Source organism: Xenopus laevis, chromosome 3L, assembly GCF_017654675.1.
Source record: "Xenopus laevis strain J_2021 chromosome 3L, Xenopus_laevis_v10.1, whole genome shotgun sequence".
Lineage (NCBI taxonomy): Eukaryota > Metazoa > Chordata > Amphibia > Anura > Pipidae > Xenopus > Xenopus laevis.
The window spans coordinates 116878152-116904316 of record NC_054375.1 but is presented as its reverse complement, the minus strand read 5'-3'; the positions used below and the strand labels follow the sequence as shown (position 1 = coordinate 116904316).

The 26165-nt window shown below is 36.2% G+C and overlaps 1 protein-coding gene across 4 annotated transcripts in view; it reads right to left on the bottom strand.

Moving 5' to 3' along the window:
- Window positions 1-4284: 4284 nt before the first annotated feature.
- LOC108711464 (NT-3 growth factor receptor) overlaps window positions 4285-26165 on the bottom strand; it is a 364980-nt gene continuing 343099 nt past the window's right edge. For all 4 annotated transcript variants that reach the window (XM_018253223.2, XM_041586854.1, XM_041586853.1 and 1 more), the window contains exons 16-18: window positions 18660-18903; window positions 5682-5840; window positions 4285-4640 (exon numbers count right to left, since the gene is read on the bottom strand). In XM_018253223.2, the coding sequence (XP_018108712.1) occupies window positions 4455-4640; window positions 5682-5840; window positions 18660-18903 (589 nt within the window). In that variant the 3' untranslated portion in view covers window positions 4285-4454. The remainder of the gene's footprint in view (window positions 4641-5681; window positions 5841-18659; window positions 18904-26165) is intronic.

Genomic DNA, 26165 nt, shown 5'->3' with positions numbered 1-26165 from the left:
ATTTTAAAGAAAAAACCCAAATGGAAAAGACTCGATTCAGCAAGTTCAAGTTCTAAAACCCAAAAACAGGAATTGACGAGTTTTCAGCAAAAAAAATCCTCCGAAAAAAACTTAAACATCTTGGAGGCTATCAACATCTTCAAATGGTTCAATTGACCTCTGCCATTGTCTTCTAAATGACATATTTTTGAATTTGATCTATTATAAGAAATCTTGAAAAAAAATAGTTTTTTTTAACCCAAAAAATGTGGGTTTTGACACAAGAAAATCAACCCAAAAACTCAAATGTTCATGGAAAACACAACTCAAACCTTCACAAATACAGTAGCCCCCTAAATGTCCAGTTGCCTTTGACTTAATTCTACTAGGTACTGTATATATCATGACCTGGATAAATGAGAATCTTCATAGCCATTATTTAGGTCAGTTTTGTAGCATGCATCTGTTACAATGGAGGGTGTTTGTTTTATAGAATAAAAGTGTTGTCAAACTGCAGTTCTCAAAATTCCACAGAAGGTTCACAAATAGCCAGAGAGTTAATGGTGGCCCTTCCCTACATACAGTACACATCGTCAAGATTTTATCAGAGGGGCAGAGCCTCAAACATTCTAACACTTAGATAAGTCAAAATAGTTCTTCCAGAATATTAAAGGCAATTCCAGAGACAGGCTATACTGTAAGACCTACAAGCTTTGACATGGTACACATTTTTCAGTGTGGCAGTTCAGTCTTCCATTTACTCAGTGGAATCTCCTTGACATTAGAGGCAGATGCCAGAACATGGGCATTTGACTGTTTTCTGACTGAAGTCCATCTGTCATCATTCAAGTAAATGAGAGGCTGTATGGCCATGGTTGAGGTGCTTCTCCACTCGGGAGTGTGTAGCATCGGCCTAAGCATATGTAGCATGGGCAGTGTGGTTTATTAAATTTCCTATAGTATTTTACAGTCCAATCTATACTTTATAATAATTCTGGATGTAGATTTTGACACAATCCTGTAAGTATAATTTGCTGCTTTCAAGACATGTATGTTGTCAATTGCCATGTTAGCACATTGCCTGGATCTGTGGATGTTTAGTAATAGTCACATATAGCCATCTAGACTCATTTCCTCTGTATATATATATCAAAGATATAATAAGACAAACAGAACAGAGTGGAGATATAACAAATTCAACAAGGATGTCATGGCCAGTATAATACTATATGCATTACAAACAGGCTCTTTGTAAAACTCCCCACATAGAGTCTAACCTGGATATCAGTTTTGTCTGACAGTTCAGAATAAATTATAGAGAAAGCTCTTTTGAAGTAGTAAAGCAACAATCACTTTTATCCAGACTGTGGGACATTATTTAATCTTTGTGTGAAGTGAGTTGTTGCTAATTCCTTTCTATTTCTTGTACCTTTTTTATGTATTCCATATAGTTTACATGTTTTTTTTTTTCTGCATGGGGGTAGCAAGAAAATTCAGGCAAGGGCAATGGTTTTGCAATAAGAAGGTTTGGCCTCAGATGGCTGCTGGTTTCAGTGGCAGAGATGAGATTATTAAGATGACCAAGTTTTTACAATGCCTTATCTATGCAAAACTGTACATTTTTGCATATCAATTTTAAGCATAATAAGAACTTCAAGCAAAGTGGGATCATTCATTTCATATGGCAATTAACTATATATATATTTTTTCTTTAAATATTAGTTCATTTACCCATCCATACATATGGCTTTCAATATACATACTACTGGCAATAAATAAATAATAATAATGAGAATGTAATGGGAAAATACAGTATAGAACTTGGATACAGTTCTTTGGAAACTCACATCTATACTGGTAAACAACACTGACCTTTGTGCATATACAACACAAGAAAAAAGCAGAAAGGTTAGTGCATTTGTGATTGAACAGCATGATGGAAACTTACATTGTTACAGAAGGAAATAAATATATATGTATATCTGTATAGATATATCATAAACTTACATGTTGGATACTTATATTTGTTTACAGCCATAACCAGAGCATGTTGAACCCATTATTTTGGATGGTAAGAAATAAATGTGTAAAACACTCCACAATAGATTAAAACATCTAATGAGCAATCAACTCTAAAGGCAATTATATAATGGGAATGATTAGGAAGGAACATTTTTTCTCTAAGCACCAACATATACTTAGAACATAACAATACTCCAGCTGATGAACCAGTGACTTGTATTTTAAGGGTTTGTTGTCCTTGGATCAGTGCAGAACTCAGATACCTATTTTGTACAGGCAAACTGTGATTACGTAATCAATAGAAGGGGTTACACAATATGTCTCTTTGCCTTATTTGGAATCTCTACTGGGGTCATTTGTTTTCTCTTTCTTCATTACTATAGCTTTCAGTGATATTATTATCAATTTCTCGCTCTATCACTGCTCAATTTTGAGGAAGGGAATAACAGAGACCTTTACTGCCCCCCTTTTAATGGCTTTGCCATTGTTGTCCCAGAGATTCATGAGCTTATCACAGTACACATACAATACACATGTTGAAAGTGTCAGTTCCAATTTCTTATCACTAAATATTTTTCTTAAATCCTCACAAGCTATTCCAGAATAAATGCACTTTCCGGGTATCTTGCGTAATGCTTGCCTAAACTAAAGAAATCAAACATCTGAAATTCTTGATTGTTTTCATTTCAATACCCATGGTCTTTGAGTGTTAATGATGAAATCAGGCATCGGTAGAATAAAAAAAAAGGAAACCAGCCTCAGGTGTTTGGGTAGAAAGCATTATGAAAAGAAATTGAATTTTTTATCCAGTCTCACCATACATGGTAATAATGTGTGTGGTTCCATCATAAAAAGTCTATCAAACACTGTACTGTACAAGATCGCGTGTCCACCATATTAATCTTGTACAAATGATGATTTTTGGATCTGTCAAATATTTAAGAATTGAATTATCCAATTTAAATACTGTTTTTAGTCTTCATAAGCATGTATCAATCTCCTCATTTGTTGTTGAGTAATGATGTACTGTAGTTCATATCCAACAGAGGTCACTCTATATATGTCTTACTGTGAATTCCAGCTCCTCGTCCAGATCATTTGTTATTTAACAACAGATCAAAAGGCAGATGCATTGGTTTATTTGATATGGGGATGGACGGTGTTTGGAGGTGTTAGCAGCCATTCCAAAGCCAAAATTATCACTCCAGTTTTTTTATGAAGCAAAGAACTTAAAACGTCAAATTTACAAAAAAACAGTAATTTTATGGCATTAATGGAGACCCTATGAAACAAATATTCCTATGAGTTAAAACGATGGGCAAACTAAAGACGCTAATGGAAATGTTTATAGTGTAAATATATCCCTCAATAAAATGTCCTCTTCTATGCTTACATAAATAATAAAGAGATTTATTTTCCTCTAGAATTTTTTTGTTTATGAAAATAAATCTGTCCTACATATTAGAATAGTCAGATAATTCATTTATCTTTAATTTGGGGGGGTCACTGAAATGTGACATCACTAAGGAATCCATACCTGAGACACACCACATTGAAACAAGACAGTCCCATTTCAAACAATGAATTAAGGTTGGGAAATAATACATTTGATCCACATCTTTCTTAATAGTAGCCTTAACTGAATATTTTCATTGGCATACCTGTGTTGAATTTTGAATACTGGTTGAACATATTGGGTGCTCAAAATGCAGTAAAAAAGCCACAATAACTGTTCCTACATATTCCCAGTGTAAAAAAGAAGGGGACAAAAAGAAAGAAACCATTATAAAGGACAAATAAAAAACTGTCTTACCCATAGGTACCAGTTAAATTTGCAGAAATTCAATACATTTAGGATTTAACAAATTAGAAAACTGTCCATAACTTCAGAAGTACTATAGAAGACAAATATACAGCTCTCTCCCCAAAATGGCTGGTTTGCTCTTCTCATCCCAAATTTAGTTGCAGTTTGCTGTTTGACCTTGACATCCACATGTGGGCTTTCCAATATCCAGTCTCAATTAGACAATGGATTTAGGTATAGTTATCCACCACTGTATAAGCTGGAACTCTGAGTGTTCCCATGACTGCAGTGACATTGCAAGGTTTGATTCCCCTGGGGAGTATCAGATTGTCTCTATGCATGTAGTTGAGAAAACTTTTTTGCACACTGCAAAAACATGAGCAGTGGTCTGCTTTAATTTTCCACATACTGTATTTATTTGAAATCCGTAACAGCAGCTTCTTCCTCATTAGTTGTATTGGTGGAAGATTTATAAAAACAAATCTGCTATCACAGGTTTACTTCTGTGTTGTTGTATTTTGCAGGCACTTGAGTTTATTTATTTTTTTATTTTATTTTTTTATCTTTTAACATATGAAAACATTTTCTTGGAAAGCAGGAAGAGGGAAAAAGAGGTTAAGTAGGGTTTGAATTTCACAAATGGCATTTTCTAGCCCAAAATGTCCAAATAGATCGGTGAAGCCTTTCCTAGTGCCTGGAGGATTTTGTAGATTTCTTTGATGTTTAATCTCAGCTGTGGTTCTCTTTGCCAGCATCCCAGCATAATATCATAGACTTCCTTTGGGGCCACTCTTGGTCTTTCTAAGACACGTCCTTGTGTAATGCACTCAATCACCTGCATTGAAAAGGAACAATTACAGATTTGTTTGATCTCAATAATTCCTGAGCTGTGTATATGGAGTACTGTACATATTAGTTGGGTAGTACAAATTTCTCCTGTATTCATGTATAAACTATAGCTTTGTGTGATATCCTATCACTCAGTCAGCCAGTTGTATATTTGCACATTTAACCTACACACATAGATGGACAAATGTACTGGTCTAAGGAGCAATCCAATTGGCTGATCAGTGGCTACTAAGTAGTTAGGTCCAGTGTTTTGTGACCATTTTTTTCATCTTACCCTCATTTTGATATTGAGTCTGACAGTGTTTGTTTCTAACTGACTTTCATATAGATTTTCCTGTACATAATATAATTTTAATTTGTCAACTAAATAGTAGTTAGCCTTGGTGATTACCAAAAAAGTTACACGTTTTGCTTTGTCTGTATAAATAAATACATTTTACTCTCTGTGTGTTTGTATTGCTTTTCTGATGTAAGTACATGGACAACCTAGAATTCTACAGTCTCAAACTGACTGAATACCTAGTTATAAGAAGCCAAGCAGAGCCATGGGAATTGTTTCAATTAATTTGATATCATTCACAGTAAAAGAATGTAAAGGTGTAAATACTGTTTGCAAAAATTATGTACATGTATAAGTTGGTTGGAGCTCTATATACATGAATCTATTAACTCTTCATATTTAAAAAACAAAACAAAAACTAAATGCAATGTAAAGTTTCTACATGGTGTAAAGTATGGTGTTGCTCTTTTATATGGACACAGTCATCATTGGAATTACACAGTGAAAGTAGGCTACTAAATAGTAACTTGATTACACAGAAGACAAAATTTACTTCATTATTGTTTTTTACAGAATTGTTATGTATCTTAGTTTCCTATTCCATGCATACTATAAAGCATAGTCTAATATTGAGACTGATACAAGAATTACAGTTTTTTTTTTTGCAGATATTTAAAAAGTTAGTTTTGCTTAACAATGATCCAGCAATGCTTTTGACTTAAATAGAAAAATAGTATCTGAAATTACCTCTGCATTAGATAGCTGGAACCAAGGTTGTTTTCCATAAGTGAAAATCTCCCAAAGGATAACGCCAAAACTCCACACATCACTTTCAGTGGTAAACTTTCTGTACATTATGCTTTCAGGAGGCATCCATCGAATAGGCAACATTGTGTGGCCTCCCACCTAAAACACAGAAACCAATCAACATTTCTATGTTTATTCCAATTTTTAACACTTATGGGATTAGAGCAGATTTATAAGAGATTATAAAAAATAAATAAATGCTTAACTCAAACATTATGTGTGCAGTTTTGGATTCCAGACCTTAAGAGTGATATAAATGAGCTGGAGAGAGTGCAGAGACGTGCAACTAAATTGGTTAGAGGGACGGAAGACTTAAATTATGAGGGTAGACTGTCAAGGTTGGGGTTGTTTTCTCTGGAAAAAAGGCACTTGCAAGGGGACATGATTACACTTTACAAGTACATTAGAGGACATTATAGACAAATGGCAGGGGACCTTTTTACCCATAAAGAGGATCACCGTACCAGAGGCCACCCCTTTAGACTAGAAGAAAAGAACTTTCATTTGAAGCAACGTAGGGGGTTCTTCACAGTCAGGACAGTGAGGTTGTGGAATGCACTGCGGGTGATGTTGTGATGGCTGACTCAGTTAATGCCTTTAAAAATGGCTTGGATGATTTTTTGGACAGACATAATATCAAAGGCTATTGTGATACTAAGCTCTATAGTTAGTATAGATATGGATATATAGAATGTAATTAAAAATAGGGATGGGTGTATGTATGGATGCTGGGTTTTCATTTGGAGGGGTTGAACTTCATGGACTTTGTCTTTTTTCAACCCAATTTAACTATGTAAATTATGGGGTTATTTATTAAAGGTTGAAATTTAGATATTTCTATACCTCGAATGTACTCAAAACTTGAATGGTTTCTAATTTAACTCGAATCAGAGAGTTTGGGGTTAATGATCCGAAAACTCGAATTAAAAGAAAACCTGATTGCCTCGAAATGATTGAGTTTTCGGGCAAAACCATTTTAAAAACACTTGAATATCATGAAGGCTATTAACATCTTCAAATGGTTCAAGGGACCTCTGCCATTGACTCTTACATAACCTCGACAGGCTTTAGATGGTGTATTTTTGAATTTGAGCTATTTCCATGGCTGGGGTATAATAAATCTTGAAGAATTCGAGATTTTTTTTAAAAAAATTTAATTTTGGCCAAAAAAATCAACTAGAAAACTCAAATTTTCATGGGAAAACACAACTCAAACCTTAATAAAATCTGCCCCAATATTTATACTTGACATTTGGACCCTATGACAGGTTCCCACAGAGTAAGCGTCAGGACACCAAAAGTCTCTATAACAAAAAATGGCTTATATTTCAGCCAGCAGCAACAGGTACAAAATAAAGGCAGTTTTCTTTCCAAAAACAATAGAAATGTCTTTCAGCCGTGGTATAAGTTCAATAATAACAAAAAAGCAGTGCAATTACAGACCTTCTATGCAATGACTGTGTGTGCACAGGCACATAGGATCCTTTGTGTTAAGATCTCTGACACTCTCTGTGAGTCTCTCCCAGTTAGAGATTTCTAGAGACTGACTAGCCTGGATTTAATCAGACCCAGCTGGTCAGTCAGTAGCATGTCACTCTGCTACAGACTCATACACAATTTGTCATTGAGAATTGTAGGTTTCATTCATGATTATTTTAAACTTATCTCAGTTATCAACTGATCAATTATTCTTTTTGAAATTAAAAATGCCTCTAATTAATTTTATACATTTTTTTATGGGGACATTTAACTATATGGGACATTTAACTTTTCTTAGCAATAGATAAGTGATAAAATTCTAGGTTTTGTGATAGCTCTCTTTCAATTATAAGTGACACTTCTTCAGCAACAATTCATGATTATTACATTAAAATTTTGCAGATGCAGTTCAGATTGACTTTTGCTCTCATGTTACAATTATTAGAGTACTCAAAATAAAGTGACACATGACATTTACTTAGTGGAAAGGAATGCTCTCTGAAATAGTATGGATATTCATTATTTCAGAAAGAAATTTAAAATTACAATTGTTTGATATTTTACAATTATTAATGTCAACTTCGGTCAGAATCATTCTTTATATTTCTTTCTTTCAGATGAAGGTGATATACATTTTAAGTTGCTTTGTCCCTTGGAATTACATGTTGCAGTAAAAGTTAGCAGTGCTAAGGAAAATGAGATCCAGATTTAGCAAAAAACAGGCTTCACCCTGTTCCCAAAATGACATAGAGACATAGAGGAAATAATAAAAAATAAATATTTGTATCAAAAAAAAATTGTGGGCTAAAATTAAGGGTGCTATTTACTAAAGTCTTAAATTATATTTTTTTATTATTACAAAGCTCTACCAAACTCCCATCCACCATTTACTTTATTTATCAATAAAATCAAAATTGAGCGAAAACTCGAATCGTGCAAATTTTTGGACTTTACTTCCGAAACCCTCAGGTTATGACCCAAAAAACCCAATTTTTTTGGATTATCGGGCTAAACCCAGTGCAGACAACAATATCTTGGGACAAGATATCTGCCATTGACTTATACATGACCTCAACAGGTTTGAGATGCTTGGTTTTTGGATTGGGACTTTTTGCAGAATCGGGGAATAATAAAACATGAAAAATTGCCACAAAAAGCCTGGCCAGATAAAAGTTTGATAAAGTCGAGTTTTCAGAGTGTCGGTTCAAAAAAGTTACATGATGCGAATTGATGCACAATTTTGAAGCCAAATTTTTTTAAAGTATAGTTTTAGTAAACACCCCTTTAAAAGTGTACATTAATTGTAATTGTATGTGTTTATTTTACTTTAAATTTTGAGAAATGTTGCCATATTTCATAACTGGTCTGCCATAAAAGCACAGCATATAAAGTTATGATCCCTTCTATAGTTGAAAACGGTAAGGGGAAAATCTATGGAAAAAAGAAATTAAGGAATCTAGAATGATAGTAGAATCTAGAATCATGAGTAGTTCAATAATGTTATAATTTATCAAATATTTCTTAATGGTCAAGGTAAAACATTGTAATTTCTGACATGTCTGTAAGGAAGACTTACCCAAGATGGCGGCGCCTCCCATGTGGTTCTTCCTGGGCGCAGCTCTGTGACATCACGCCGGCTTCAGATGAGTCGCCAGAGTCAGTTTGGACGCCAGCATCAAAACGCCAGCATCGGATTGGACGCCAGTGTTGAGATGCCAGCGTGAGGACATCCGTTTTTGGAGCCAAAGGAGGCCTATAAAAGATGCTGGAGCACTTCAGACTTACAATAGGTTCTTCCTTGTGAGTTCCTGGGTGTGCTTCTATTGTTCGTGATCCTGTGTTTGACCCTTGCCTGTTTCTGTATACTGAATCTTCGCTGCCTGAACTGACCATATTGCCTGAACTCGACTACTCTTCTGTCTAATCCTTATCTGTACCTCAAACTATTGGACTGGTGCTTCCTCCTATTGTAGGTCCGCTACTCCTGGCTGAGCCTTTGGGCCCTTGCAGTATTGTAGGGCCATGGACCCCTCTAAAGAGGCACAACCTCAACCCGACTTCGGGATAGCCTTTCGTGGTTTGGCTACGCGGATGGAGGTCTATGAAGCACAGCAGACCCACTTCGGCCAAGCTTTGGAGGCTATCCTGGACAAACTGTCTGCCCTCACGCCGGTGACACCGTTTCCAACCTCGGTTCCTCTTCTGTTGGTTTCAGCTCACGCTTCCAAGCCACGTATTCCAGCGCCTCCTCTCTACGGTGATGATCCTCAGGCGTGCAGAGGGTTCTTGAACCAGTGCTTCCCAATCAGTATGTTTCTGAACGTGCTAAAGTGGTATACATTATCACCCGCCTGAAAAGCCCTAGAATAGGCATCCCCTCTGTGGGAGAAGGAGGATCCTCTGATCCTTTGCCTGTCAAGGTGGACACTCAGCAAAGAGAGCACCAAGAGGACAAAATAACTGTCAAGAGATCCCAACCTCCATTGGCCGCCAGCTTCCAAAGACCGTTGCTTCCTAGCACATCTTTATCTACAGTACCTGCTTCTTCATCTGCTTCTACTACTACTCCTGCTGAAGAACCAATGCAGATAGGACGTGCTCGACTCTCTGAACAGGAGAAATTAAGGAGACGGGCAGCAGGAATTTGCCTTTACTATGGGGGAAAATCTTACTTTGCCCATGAATGTCCAGTGAAAACACTAACACCTAGGTAAGTTTGGGGAGACTTACCTGGGTGGGATTAATGCTCTTCCCCACAATTCCTCACATAGATTTCTTCTGCCTGTTCAGATTCAACTTCCCACCAAGACCACCCTTTCTCAAGCCTTCCTAGACTCCAAGGCGGCAGGAAACTTCTTGGATTGGGCATTCTCTGAACAACACGCCATTCCTTTACAACCCTTACCTGTTCAAGTCTTGGCCATAGGTGATTGACCATTATCCTCTACATTCATCCTCAAGTCTTCTATCGAACTTCCCTTCCCTACATTCTGAAAATATTTCCTTCCTCGTTATTGACTGCCCCTACACACCAGTGGTTCTGGGACTACCTTGGCTCCGACTTCACAATCCGGTCATAGACTGGTTGACTTCTCAAATTTCTCAATGGAGTTCCTTTTGCCAGCAGAACTGTATTCCTAGTAAACCCATCCTGAAATCTCTGTTTCCATGGATTTACCATCTCTGCATCTGTTTACCGGGACTTTGCTGATGTGTTCTGCAAAAGATTGGCTGAGACTCTTCCACCTCATCGGCCTTATGACTGTCTTGTGGAGCTGATTGCTGGTACCATGCTGATTGCTGGTACTTATGACGTACTTATCCACTCTCTCCCTCCGAGACCAAGAACATCCAGGAGAATCTTCTAAGAGGTTTCATTCATCCCTCTTCATCTCCAGTGGGAGCAGGGTTCTTCTTCATCCGGAAGAAAGACAGTAGTCTGGGTCCCTGTATGGATTACCGGGGGTTGAACAAGATTACCTCCAAAAAATGCTACCCTCTTCCTCTCATTTCAGAGCTATTCGATCAACTCAAGGGAGCTAGTCAATTCACAAAGTTAGATCTCCGTGGAGCCTATAATTTTATCCGCAGTCCTGAGGGCGATGAGTGCAAAACTGCTTTTAACACTCGTGATGGACATTAAGAAATCCTCGTCATGCCATTCGGGCTCTGCAACGCGCCCACAGTTTTCCAGGAGTTTGTAAACGACATCTTCAGAGATCTAGTTGGACTTTGTGTTGTTGTCTATTTGGATGATATCCTTATTTTCTCCAAATCCTTGGAAGAACATCGGCTCCAAGTACGTGAGGTTCTCTCCCATTTAAGGAAGAATGCTCTCTTTGCTAAATTAGAGAAATGTACTTTTGAAACCTCTAAAATACCTTTCTTAGGTTATATCATCTCCCAAAGAGGCTTCGCGATGGACCCAGCCAAGACAACCGCCATACAAGATTGGCCTCTTCCGACCAGTACAAAATCCATTCAAAGTTTCATTGGCTTTGGCAACTATTACCACCAGTTCATCAAAGATTTTTCTTCCAAGATTGCACCCATCCTTTCACTCATTCATAAGGGCGGAAGACCGAACTGTTGGCCTCCATGGGCACTGGCAGCCTTTATCCATCGGATACTCCTCTTGGGGTAGCATTTGTTCCGCCTGAACTCCATCAGTTCATCCTCAAACAATCTCATAGTTCCGAGCAGGCTGGCCATCCTGGGATTCGGAAGACGACAGACCTGTTATCTCGCCTTGTTTGGTGGCCTTCTCTTCGGAAGGATGTTAAAGACTTTGCCTCTTCCTGTGCTACCTGTGCGGGTTCCAAGCCGGGACATTCTCCACTGAAAGGTTTTCTTCTTCCCCTGCCCATTTCCTCTCGACCCTGGACCCATCTTTATTGTTGATCTCCCTGTTTCCCTGGGTCATACAGTTATTTGGGTGGTGGTGGATAAGTTCAGCAAGATGGCTCATTCCATTCCCCTTCGCAAGTTGCCCTCTGCTCCAGAACTCTCAAGACTTTTCATTCAGCACATTTTCTGTCTTCTTGGATTTCCAGCTGAGAAAGTGTCTGACAGAGATGCTCAGTTTTGGAGATCCTTGTGCAAGGCACTTCACATCTCTCTTCAGTTTTCTACTGCATATCATCCACAGTTCAATGGTGCAGCAGAACAAGTCAACCAAGCACTTTAACAGTTCCTGCGCTGTCATGTATCCTTATGCCAGGACTTCTCTGTCTGAACCAACCATATTGCCTGAACTCAACTACTCTTCTGTCTAATCCTTATCTGTACCTCAAACTATTGGACTGCTGCTTCCTCCTAGGTCCGCTACTCCTGGCTGAGCCTTCGGACCCCTTACAATGTCAAGTTAATGTATAACACAGTTTATGAGTAAATGGTGAAAATATACGCAAAACATGTATAGGAATGCTGTAACATTTTTAATGGAGAAAAAACTAATATTATGTACTAATATAGATTAACATTATGTAAATTAATAGTCACCCTGATGCATTCCTCAAACACTATGAAAAGTTACCTCTAAATGGTGAACTGATTACCACTGTAGAGAAGCTCTCAGCATCCACCACCGATCAGTGGCCATCTGAGATTATTTCTCTGTCACTTTCTACTGTTGAAATTAAATGGACTGTATGTGCTGATTACCATTACATCATCATCATCTATGGTCTGAATTATATAAACCTTTTGGCAAACAGTGATTGAAACAGGGGAATTGCAGGTCATTGCAGTCCAAATGAGTTCATCATTGGCCATCAATGTGTCAAACACTTCCCTTGGGACCATTGTGTCATTGCTTTCTCCACTATTACGCTATAAATTGGGAGCATGCACAGTCCTGGACAAGAACATATGTTTCCTGGGCACCAGTGGATACAAGGATGAGAAATCCAGTGATATCTTCTTATGTGGGCAAATAAAGAAGCATTGTTTTGTGAAAGCTTATAGGCATGGTGCCTACCTACAAGCTATTCTTGTAGAGTATCCTTTATTTGATAAATATGAAATTATAGTATCTCGATGTAAAAATTAGTGAGGTATTTTATCTAGAGCAATCACATCAATAATAAATAGCGATGGGCAAATTTATTCGCCAGGCATGGATTTGCAGCAAATTTCTGATTTTTGCCGCCCGCAAATGTTTTCGCGAAACTGTGGTGAAAATTTGCTGTGGAAAATTATTCGAACCTCCATTGACTTTAATGCATTTGGACAAATGAGTTGCCAGTATAAAAATTGTCACTCATGTCAAAATTGTTGCTTGTCAAAATTATTTGGATGCCCATTGACTTCTATGCGTGTAAAAAATGTTTTGCCATTTTGCAAATTTTTTTGAAGTTTTGGGAATTTTTCAGCGAAGCAAAACGGGACAGAATTGCCAATCACTAATAAAAAACAATAGATTGAAATCCATAACAAAACAGATTTCTACTCTTTGTTGTGAAAATGGAATAAGTTCTTTAAATATGGATTGGCTGTAAAGCAATATTAACCTACAGATGAAGCCCCTTGGATGAGTTAAATGTGTTATGGCTCAAGATAAAATGAAGAAACTGTGTTATTAATAGTCATCTAGGCTTATGTAAATCATCAAATCTTTCCAAGAGCATACAATACCATCATTGTTCACACGAGGCCCCAGAAAAAATACCAACTTTTTTAAAACTGGATTGGGAGCAAACAAAAGCCACTGATTGCATAAAAGACGAGTGAGTTCATGAAGTTACCCACCCTTTCTGCAATCATTTTGCCCAACAATGATTCTTAAGGCCTGATAAATCAGCCTCTAAGGGCCATATTTATCAAAATTCATATATTGTAATTTAATGTTTTTTTTCTACTTCAAAAAAAACTCACAATTTAAAAAAACACAAATATTACCTTGTTTATTAAAAAATCAGAATTTAAAAAGTTTTAAAAAATTTAAAAAAACCTCAAATTGAATAAACAATTTACATTTTTGCTAGGATATCTCTCATTGATTGTTACACAACCTCCCATGTTTTACATTCAATTTTTTCATGTTTCTTTTGCTTAATACATTTTGAAATTCGGTGTATTTTTAAACCATTATTCACATTGATGCTTTTTGGAACAAAAAATTTTGAATCACAGAAAAAAACTTGATAAATAGTTAATTTATGGGCCTTTTAAATTGATAACTTTGAACTTTTTTTAAATTAGCCTGAATTACACAATTTTTAATACTCTTTACTGAGTCAATGGAAATATATTTAGTTCATGTCGTTTTTTATATGTCAAAAAAAGAAATCATCATGCACGCATGCTGTTTAAATGTCTATGGGTATTCTTTGAAATGTTATCCAATTTATAAGGAAACAATTGGGAGGCAAGAAAAGCACCAAGGAAAACCACGTCAAGATGTTCTCTACTCCACAGAACAGAAAGGGCCACACAAATACTAAATAGTATAAATTGCAATCTGCAGATATTTTAATGACCACTCTTACATATACAACAATTTACTGATTATACTTATAAATGGAAAGGCTAATTGGCTGTATCCCCCTCTTGCTCTTGATATAAATGAACTCTGTGAATATCAAAATGATGGACCCATGCAAATGCAAAGTGGAAAAACTGAGATAATTAGATTTTCTCAGATGAGTGGATAAAATATAGAACTGTAGTGCAATTAAACAGATTAATACACTGTTACACTGTGTGTATTACATGATTTTTTATTCTGACGTAAATATGGTATAGCACAGGAAAAGGCTGTGTTATTTATGGCCAACCTATGAGCAAAACCACATATAATTAAGATTGCAAATTTATACCAAGTGGTAATGATAGCTTCTGTTCTGTAAAACATTAGTAACATAATAAGTTAGGTTGAAAAAAGACACATGTCCATCAAGTTCAACCTTTGAACTCTATTTTAACCTGCTTAACTTAATCCAGAGGAAGGCAAAAAACCTGAAGCCTCTCCAATTTGCCTCAGAGGGGGAAAAATTTCCTTTTATCAGATTTAACTATTTTTCTAGCTGAAATGAATCCCTCCAGTGAGGAAAATAATTGTTCAAATGTCTTTTAGCTGCATATGATTTGTATTAATGAGTAAGTATTCTAATAGTGTTAGTGATCAATGCTGTGGCTGAGCTTTAATAAATGTAAACATTTGTTAACACTTTCCTGACTGTTCTTAAATAAATTGGCAACAACGAGGCTTAGATACAGGAATGTATTAAAAATAGCTTGTATTATGGCATGTGGCACTAATCTACACTAGGCAAGTATTTTGTCAAGAACTCAAGTACCCTGGAGTGTGGTGAGTGTGCAGAGCGCTAGGTTGGAGGTGAAACCAATAGTGATTAGTATATAGTGATTAGTTTGCTAAAGCAAACTGAGTATTTACTGTACATATAATTTCTGTATAGAATGGAGTACTTTAAAATCAGACCAATTATGAATTTGGTACTGAGAATGTACTAGACTTTGTTGACTTGCGGTAGTTTCTTCCGATACATTTCAATGGACTTTACAGAGTCCCTTAAAGTATGCGATGCAGGCATAAAATCCAGATTAACTCTTGCACAGTGATGTGCAAAACTCTACCCACAGCCCTCCTCCTGCATGACATCAACATGCCACTGCCTCAGCCTATCATCAGAGGTGGGAAGGTCTGGCATGGGTACAGAAATAATCATGGCTTACCCTGTCAGGCTGGGTCTGGGTTATAGTTCCCATTAGGTCCTGGATATGGTATGGCATTTATGCCAAAATAGGCAGCTCAATTTTTGTGTTAATGCAACAGCCCTGCAAATAGTTATGTACTTTTTCTTACCAAATTGGAGGGGTGTATAAAATAAAACATAAACTTTTATTAATATGATGCTTGTTAAGTTAAAACTTATAAATGTACTGTAAGGTTTAATAAATTTTCTATACTGTATGTTAACAAACAAATGTTTTTTTTCTGTGCATTACAATTGAGAATGTTTTGATGCAGAACTACAACACTGTGGGGGTTATTTAGTAAAGTCCAAATTCCAAAAACTCAAAAACTTCAAATTTTTTTGATTATAAGATCCAAATTTTTGGTGAAAAAAAAACCTCATATTTTTCGTGATTTATTATACCTAGAATAGCACAGAAGATGAAAAGGCAGCACTCCGGTTAGATAAAAAAAGGTGGTTTATTCCAACAGGTCACTGACCAACATCACCTGACGCGTTTCGGGAGTAACTCCCTTAATTATAGGCTTATGATTAAGGAAGTTACTCCTGAAATGCATCAGGTGATATTGGTCAGTAACCTGTTGGAATAAACCACCTTTTAATCTAACTGGAGTGCCGCCTTTTCATCTTTTGTGCTACTATGATTCCAGTTGGGACGCTGATGACAGAGCACCCAGACTACATGATTTAAAAAATGGAGCTTCACTGACAAGAACACACAGGGGGTGAGTTTGGAATGACCTATTTTCTTTTCTCTGCACTCTGTCTTATTATACCCAGAGGATGGAAAAAGTCTGAATCCGAAAATCCAGCATCCCAGACCTGCCAAGGTTGTATATACAGTAAGTCAATAGGAGAAGTCCCAAAGATATCCTGATCTGCACTGGGTTTAGTTCAAAAATCCAAAGATTTCATGGTTTTCAGGCAAAGATCGTAAAAATTTATATGATTTGAATTTTCGTACGATTTTCACGATTTTTTCAAGTTGTTTCCCGCACTGGAATTTTTGGGAAGATGTATTGATAAATAAGGGGAAATAACCCTTGCAGATTTGGTCGGATTATGTTTCAGAAAATATTGAGATAAATTCAGATTTTGATAAATAACCGTCTGTGTGTCATCTATAAATACTAATTGAGAAAGCAATAAACACACAAAATAATAAACAATAATCCTGTTTTTATTTCTACTGACTCCATGCTCTCTGACGTACGTTGTGCCTGACCTAGAGGAGCTGATAATTCTCAAATCTCTCTGCTTCTAAAGGTGGTATTTCAGAGATCATTATTTCTACAGTTTCAATCAATTGAAAATGGTTAGTGCTCTTTTAATTATCAAAAGGCTGCATAAATCAGACACTCTCTTGCTTCTTCTGTAATAGGAATTTAATTTTGCAAAGGGCAAGGAAATCAATTTTGCAAGCTTCGGTCACAGGCAGAGTGTGCACAAGGTGCAACAGGATAACATAATGATTGGGGTGAAAGTCGAAGCAGAAATGGGCACCATGCATCAACCAAAGTGTACAAAGATTGTTCAGTCATTCTATAAATCAATTGTGCCTCCTAGCAAAGTCTTCAGATATAACACATAGATCCCTGATCCCATGCATAATATTTAAATCTAAGTTTTATACAGAAACTCTAACACAGCCAAACTACTCATTGTATGTTAAAAAAATAACAGCTTCACCAGCTTACCTAAGGCAGTTTAATACATTTAGTGAGACAATGATAACATTATTTCTGGGAATGTAGTAATGTTAGTTTAAAACAGACAGCAAGTACTAATTAATGGGACAATTTTTCATGTCCCATTATGGTATGGGATCCGTTATTCGGAATCCCATTATCGTGAAGGCTCAGAAATACTAATCGACCATCTCCCCAATGATTTTATTTTTCACAATAATAATTAAGCAGTATCTTGTATTTGATCCCAGCTAAGATATGCTCTGGAAAACCGGAAGTCCTGAGCATTCTGGAAAACAGGTCCCCTACCTGTACAAATATTTACATCCATCAGGAATTCAAATCAGAAGAGGGCTGGAGGTAATCACTGAAAGTAAACTCCCTGATAAACCTATAAATCTGCTGAAACAGTCTTCAGATTATCAGAAAAGCGATAAATGCAGAAAAATATTGAACTTCTGGGATCAGGAAGTCCAGCAAGTGCAAGTGCAAGAATGAAAATAAATATTTAGAAACCTGTCCATTAAAACTCATTTTAAAATGCCTTTATTTTTAGAAATTACAGTTTTGTCATAATGTTTAATATTCAGTTTTTTAATACTTCAATGCCTCCACTGAAAGGGCATGCTCAGATTTAAATTAGATTATTTTGATACATCTTGAGAAGTTCAAATAATTATCGTATTTTGGATGAAACTGTGTAAGATGTCACCCTGGAGACAGGGTTCTTTGTAGAACAAAGTTTCCATGTAGTCTCTGTTCTACTGACGGAGTGAATTGAGAACAAGAGAAATTGTTACAGATTAGATGGGTGGCTATGAGAAATAATTTGGCTGAGTCAAGTTTCATTATCCCAAAGGAACTAATGAAGGCTACTTGAGCTTTGAAGCATTTTGCAAGTGCAGGTGTCTTTTTGGAATATCTCTAGGGAAATATTCATTAAGAAATGTAATGAAAGAATAGATATTGTACTGTTATCATTAAAAAACAGTATTTCACCCTGTCAGAAATAGATGACTCTCTCCCAAAAACATATGCATTACTTAGGAAATCAGTTTCTGCTCTAGAATAATGAAAACACCATGCTAATGCATTACTGTTTTTATGCACAAATTTAATGGGAAAAGCAGATATTTTTATATTGTGGCTTTAATCTGATTTGATCTTATCTTTCTCTTTTTTATCCACCTTATAGTATTTAGCAAGGCTAACTTAAGATTGGACTGTATAAATATTTGGTTTAGAATCACAGATAAATCAGATTCCAGTGATTATGATGAAGCAATCCTTTTCTTTCAGAGAGTCTGAAAGGGGGACACACCCCTTTGATGGCCAGGTAACATTTTAGTGCTGAAAAAGAAATACTGTATAATGTATAGTATTTTAAGGCTTTCCTGTTACACTGGTAGTCTGGGACACTAACAATTGAGTAGATTCACTTTGTACACTTTGGTTAAGAAGAAGAGTTAAGAGGGAGAAATTATATGTTACTATAAAGACTCAAATAAATAGATCTGCAATCTTACCCTTACCCTGTAATAGTCCGTGCTGTACACATCGCGGGACATGCCAAAGTCTCCAATCTTGACAAGCAGATTTGCCCCTACTAAGCAGTTTCTGGTGGCTAAGTCTCGATGAACAAAATGCTGAGATGCTAGATAGACCATTCCTGAAGCAATCTGTGAAGCGATGTGTAGCATTTGTGACAGACCCAGGTCTCCTTTAGTTTGCCGAGGCTGGCCATCTACAAGGATCATGGCATCAGGTCCATGAGCTCTGAAATCACAAGATACAGCTCAATGTGTTTGGGTACAGAAAAAAAATCTAAACTGGCATTCTCAATACACTCATGAAATTAAAATTCCATTTTTTTTAATGAATGTTGTCTTAAACGACTTTCACTACAACGTAGCAAGCACAGATGAACCCTGTTTACCACAAGGGAATGTATAACCCTGTTTGAAGCCCTAGAACACACCATTATTACATCTGCCTATAAAACTTAACGGGGACATTTATGATGACCCTGGGTGGAAGTACAACAATACAAAGAGGTGCAAAAGCAAAGGGGTTTGTCTGTGCTCTGTACCTTGCACCCAATAAAAAACAGCACAAAGTCAAGAACATAACATTGTCATGTGGAGGCCAGCCCTGTTCTTCCTGCCTTCCATAGGGTAGGGCCCCATTGCTGTCTGTCTGCCCAGCAGAGGGGAGAAGAGGGTTGTCTATGTAGCTACCGCTATTTCCGCTTATAACTATAATGACAATTAATGATGGCATCACTATTTTTGTGGGGGCTGTTGCAGCTCCAAAATGCATAGACCTACACCAATTGTAAAATACCACAAAATACTGCAGAAGTCATGTGAATTATATCATGGCAGACATTGACCATAATGGTGACAGTCAAGTGGGAGGGGGATCGGCATATATTTTTAAAGGATTATAAAATAATTATGAATATGAAAATAAACAAGGAATATTATAAAATAAAAACTTTGCGTATGCCATTAAAACCTTTTCAAACATTTTTTTAACTACTAGCCAAGTCTGATGAATAGTTCTATGTGCACAAAACTATTTAATAAAAATCCACATGCATTTGAATTTACTGACCTTCAAAAGTGATACATTCTTTGTGGTTCAGCATTCTATTTAAATTATTTTTAGTAACTTGTTTAGTAATTTTCCTTGTTGAGTCTTTTTTTCCTAGAACTTTTGGTTTCCAATTGCCAAAACCCTAATTTCCCTGTTGTATTGTTCAACAGAAAAATGTGGGTTATTTCTATAAGAAACTGAGTCTACAGAACTTTGCTTTACATTTCTGCTGTGGCATAAAGATCCTGATTCCTCAGTCTATTGCATATTTCACAGCTGCAACGTCTCATGGACTGCAATCTTGTCTGTTGATTGTATAAGTGCTCAACAAGAAGATTCTAAAGTAGACTCTAAAGTGGCGCATACTCCCTGTACTGTGCACTCCACCACTTTTTATGCTGTTAAACCCATTCATTCAGGAGAGCTTTGCAGAATTGTATTTGTTTTGCAGCTGATACACTGATCATCACAATGAGTGCTTTAAAAAAAAAACACTTATACATTAACCTTCTTGGTGTATTTTAATGAATAAACATCAAACTATATTTTCAGCCAGGCTAACTTAATTACTTTTAATCCTTCAAAGCTTTACCAAAGATTTTGAATCTCAAATCCCCAACACAATACAAACAATAAATAAGTATCATGAATATATTAAATAAATGTCAATATGTGAACGGTATTGGAACCTAAAGTTGGGTTGGGGAAGGTACTGTGGAAATATATATTATATATCAAGGGGAGCTTAATAATTTACCAGTGCTTGGAAAAGGCATTGGGCTATTAAGTGAAAGATTTTTTGTCTCTTTCTCTCTAGACTTGTAAATGAGGTACTGTACATTCCATAGAAATGTGTAAGCCTTAATGTATTTGTATAGTACTTTGAAATTACATTTTATATCATTACATCATTTTGTAGCCTTTCACTTGTTAGACTGATTAGCTACAATAATTACAGTAGCAGGTGCTTCACAAAAACTCTTTGACCTTTGACAAATAACATGTTTTGATTATCACTACTTAGCAGTGATAAAATGCAGAGCTCTCTAAGGGAAGTGTCATGGGTAACCCTAAGCATATCAGTACCACCTGAAAATGCACCAATGAACATATTTTTGACTAGACGCAAAGGAATTTACCTACTTAAAGTGATACTGACACTAAACATTTTCATTTATTGATCTATATTAAAAGTTACACAGAGTTCACATTGATCACATTGATTGAAGTTCCTAAACCTGTTTTGCCAACCTGACTGTCCCATCTCAGTTAGAGTTTCTAATGCTAATGGACTCCTGCTGCACAAATATGGCAGCCCCCTCATAGAGCAACTTGGGATAAGAAAGGTAATGTAAAAGCATCAGACAAATACTTATATGGCAAATTATATATAGCATTCAAAAATAATGTTATGATGTATATAAAAAAAGGTTATTTTCTGGTGTCAGTATCTCTTTAACATATTTCTCATTATTAGTAATGAGAAAGGATCAATGGCATGGTCAACTCTGCATTTAGTCACTACAATTAATAAAGATGATTGGTACCACGTAGCTCCAATGGAATATCTCTATACAAACTTAGAATTTCCCTTTAAAATGTTATTTATTCTTTATATAGTTTTACTACCTGATTCAGAAAGCCTCATTTGTGATTGTAAGTAAAGTATTGTCACTAAAACTGTTGCAAAACTGAGCATACTTTGACACTTGTACCCATCTTCGCTTATTATAAGATGCCTCAGAGCCAGTATGCTTTCCAAGTGTGCTCAGATGCATTAGGTACAACTTTTCGCATTGATTCAGGGTAACTTGAGAAATACCGCCATTGAGGAAATGACAGCATTGGTGGGCGGATCTGTCCCATTTTGCTTTGATGAAAAAAATTGCGAAACACAGAAAAAATTAATGAAACAGTGGGAAAAAAGAGCATTGAAGTCAAGGGGTGTCAAAGTAATTTTGACATGCAAAAAATTTTAAGCACATGACAAATTTTACATGTGCAACATTTTTGTCCAAATGCATTAAAGTCAATAGGAGGCAAAATAATTTTGATGCTCAAAAAGTTTTATGTGTGCGACAATTTTTACACATGCGACTCTTTTGCCCAAATGCATTAAAGTCAACGATTGTCAAAATTATTTTAACGTGCATTAATTTGCTCTTGACAAACAAATTGGACACTATTGCTGATATTAATAACACGTGCATTTGCACTCCTAAAGTGACACCATCCCCACACCATGTTTGCAGCAAATTATGCACAATACACATAGGGGCAGATTTATCAATGGTCAAATTTTGAGGCTTAATAAACCCTCAAATTCAACACTCGAAGTAAAATCCTTCGAATTCTAATATTAGCGCAAATACTTCGATCAAACGATCGAATAAAAATTGTTTGATCGACTGATAAAATGCTTTGAGTCAAACTATTTGAAGGATTTTAATCGATCAATCAAACGATTTTTATACGATCATAAAAAACGTAGTAAAGTGCAGGGGAAGGTCCCCATAGGCTAACATTGAACCTCGGTAGGTTTAAACTGCCGAAGTATGTAGTCAAAGTATTTTTTAAAGAGACAGTATTTCGACTATCAAATGGTCGAATAGTCGAAAGATTTTTAGTTTGAATCATTCGAATCGAAGTCGAAGGTAGTAGTAGCCTATTCGATGATCGAAGTACCCAAAAAATACTTCAAAATTAAAGTTTTTTTCATTCGAATCCTTTACTCGAGCTTAGTAAATGTGCCCCATATTGTCACACTGCACACAACCTACAATGTATCCACTTTTATGTTGGACCTTTGGGCAAAACCCTTTGAATTGAGGGAAAAATATGGTAATTTGCATCCAAAAAATAATAAAGCTTATTGTCCACGCCCTATATTCAATATGGCTCCTTTAACTTAATAGTTTAATCTCAATTAATGGGATTCTTGTACAAAATGTAGGTTTCTCTCAAGGTGATATAATGTATTGTTTTATAGTACTGATTACTGGCACATCACCAATCTGACTGCAGGCATCCCAGGGATCACTGCAGACCTCCTAACAAGATGCAGCAAGAATATTTCATACACAACTTCATAACACTCAATGAGATATTACCAACTCATCCCTCTTAATAAATCAAACAACAATTCCTTTTATGACTCTGTCAGCACATTTTTATGCATTTCACCCATCATAAACCCATTTCCCTGAAAATGAGCAGCTTGAAATTGTTCAGAGTATTGTGCTATGTGCATTTTTGACATTAAACAAATAGTCTTTGTCAGCATTAGCAAAACTATCACCTTAGAACATATTCTTATGTCTGCACTTCAAATCCCCTATATACAATGTGTGTTTTAACACTTGCATTGCTTGTTTTTCTGTTGTTTAAAATAAAAAACAGGCATTAAAATGTACATTTGCCAAGTTGCTACAGAAAATTTGCATGTGGCATGCATATGAAATTGCAACAGATTTACATTTAAATAGTTATATAATTAAATCAGGCTTAAAAAAGACCAAAGTCCATCAAGTTCAACCCCTCCAAACAAAACCCAGCATCCACACATACATTGACTCTGACCCCTCCATACCCTCACATAAATTATATATATCCATATCTACAGTATACTAACTATAGATTAGTATCACAATAGCCTTGGATATTAACACCGGCAGTGCATTTCACAACCTCACTGTCCTCACTGTAAAGAACCCCCTACGTTGCTTCAAATGAAAGTTCTTTTCTTCTCGTCTAAAAGGGTGGCCTCTGGTACGGTGATCCACTTTATGGGTAAAAAGGGCTCCTGTTATTTGTCTATAATGTTCTCTTATGAACTGGTAAAGTGTAATCATGTCCCCTAGCAAGCGCCTTTTTTCCAGTGAAAACAACCCCAACCTTGACAGTCTCCCCTCATAATTTAAGTCTTCCGTCCCACTAACCAGTTTAGTTGCACGTCTCTACACTCTCTCCAGCTCATTTATATAAAGAGGCATAATTATGTTTTCATCCCTTGAGTTAATGCCCTTTTTTATGCAAGACAGAACGTTATTTGCTTTAGTAGCCACATCATTACCCTGCCTGGAATAAGACAACTTGTTATCTACAAAAACCCATAGTCCTTCTCCGTTAAAGAAACTCCCAACACACTGCCATTCAATGTTAAACTTGCATTTACATTATTTTTGCCAAAATGTATAACCTTGTATTTATCAACACTGAACCTCATTTTTCAGTTTGCTGCCCAGTTTTCTAATTTAGACAAATCGCTCTGCAGCATCTGATGGAACCTATAGTTCTGCACAATATTGTATCATCAGCAAAAATAGAAACAGTACTTTCAATGCCCACCTCCAGGTCATTAATAAACAAGTTGAAAACAAAGGAGCCCTGCAGTACTATGTAAACAAAAAAAATCTACTTTCTTGTAAGCAGGTTTGGGTGTTCAGTTTCTTCTATAAAAGCATACTAGCTTGCAGTATATGCTTATTATGAGCAGCTAAAGTAAGTATGTGTAGGAGAAATGTATCATTCAGGGCTGTTCTGAAACCACTAAAAGCTCATTAGATCTGCATTTTTTATAGTTACATCAGAAGGAACATATTGAACCTGGAATAGTGCGGCAGAAATTTCCATTTGTACTTTAATTTTGAATGGTACACGTGTCATTAATCACTTGTTCATGAAGCAATACTGGGGGGTTATAGCTGCTAACACACTCTGCAAAAACTGGACAGGAGATATTCAAGATCAATAAGAAAGTGGTTTACATTGCCTGGCCCTGCTTCGAGAAGTGACCTGAAGTATTATTTCTATTCTTATCCTGTTCATTTATACAAATTTTTGTTCACACATTTATATTTACCGTATTGAATATTTCCTTTAATATATGATCATCATTTAGGATAGAGGGTTTTTTTTATTTATGATTTATTTTATTTGGATGAATTCCCTGCTGAATTCCAAAAAAATATAAATAGCACTCTACTCATATATAATGTTGTAAGACCTTGCTATGAACAATCCCACTTGTTGCTTTTAGCTGTCTTTCCACTGCAATGTAACCACCTCCTAACAACTGGCTTGAGCTCTTCTTTCTTATAGGGCAAATAAACCACTACAAACCACCCCTCCTAGTAACCCAAGGGAAAACTAAAAGCTTCATAGGAATAAGAGTTATTTAATAGAATCATGACTTTGCTGACAGATGGAGCAAAGTTGGTATTTGCATCACACAGCCCTGCCAGCACACGCCATGGCACAACATAGTTTTTCATATTTTAACAATTGTGTCAATGGAAACAGATGTGAAAATGAGTTACTTAAATTGAGTGACACGGTCGAAGATGAGTTATCTGAGGTCCATAAGTCTTTCTAAGGAATGCTCCATCTGTGTGCTACATCACTTTAGTATTTTACTTTCAATAGGCATGAGAAATTCAATTGAATTTTACCAAGCAAAATACAGATAAAAAGAAAACTAAAGCAAAGAAAAAAGGTGTTTTAGTTGTACAGAAACACCAATCCCAAGGTAACCTTTTGAGAATGTAGGGATGTCAACAGACAAATAGACTTAGCTTTATATGCTGTGCAAAACCTACTGTATGATTGAAGAAGGAAAAAAGTGTTATGTATCACCCACTGAGATGATGATGGTGCTCCAAAATAAAGCAGATGAAGCAAATCTCTGGTCATTTATGAAAGAGGCACAGACTTTAGGTCCTGCAGCTCTTGTTATGGTCTTTTTGAAAGGGAAAGAATAGCATTTATTCACTGAACTGATCCATGTAAGTTTCAGATAATTTGCTGATGTCCTTCAGTGACCCCAAGTCAGCACTGATTTTATTTAAACATGATATTAGTCATCAAGTAGTGGCAAATATAGGCAATGATGAAATTATTATGAACAGCTGCAATCAATAGTACACACATGGCAAAGAGATCAGTGTTTGATAACCATGGAAAAATCGACTCCAAAGCTGTAGTTTTGCTGAACTTGACAGGTTATGCTCTTCTCTCTCCATTCCTCCACCTTTCTGATTCAGATATAAAGGATGTGCTAAGTCAGCACCACTAATATATACTAATAATTCACTATATGATAAGACCTGCTTTGTTCTGTTGTTCTTTTGCTAATATTAAGGGGGTCCATCTATTCCCTAATTGACTAACCTTATATGGAATTATGTGCTACACACTATGCCCCTATGTATGTAACCATAATGCGCTACATGAACTTCGCTATCTGTACCCAATTGATTTGCCTTTGGTATCCTTAACTCCTTAACTCCAGTTCTTCTGTCTATTAGACATGTCTCTTTAGGAACTTACTTTATGCTCCACTTATATCTTCTGTAGATACAGTAGCTGTTTTTCTTCACCCACACAATTGATACATACACTCTGAACAATGGCTCTGAACAGCAATTTGGTGGCACTACTAT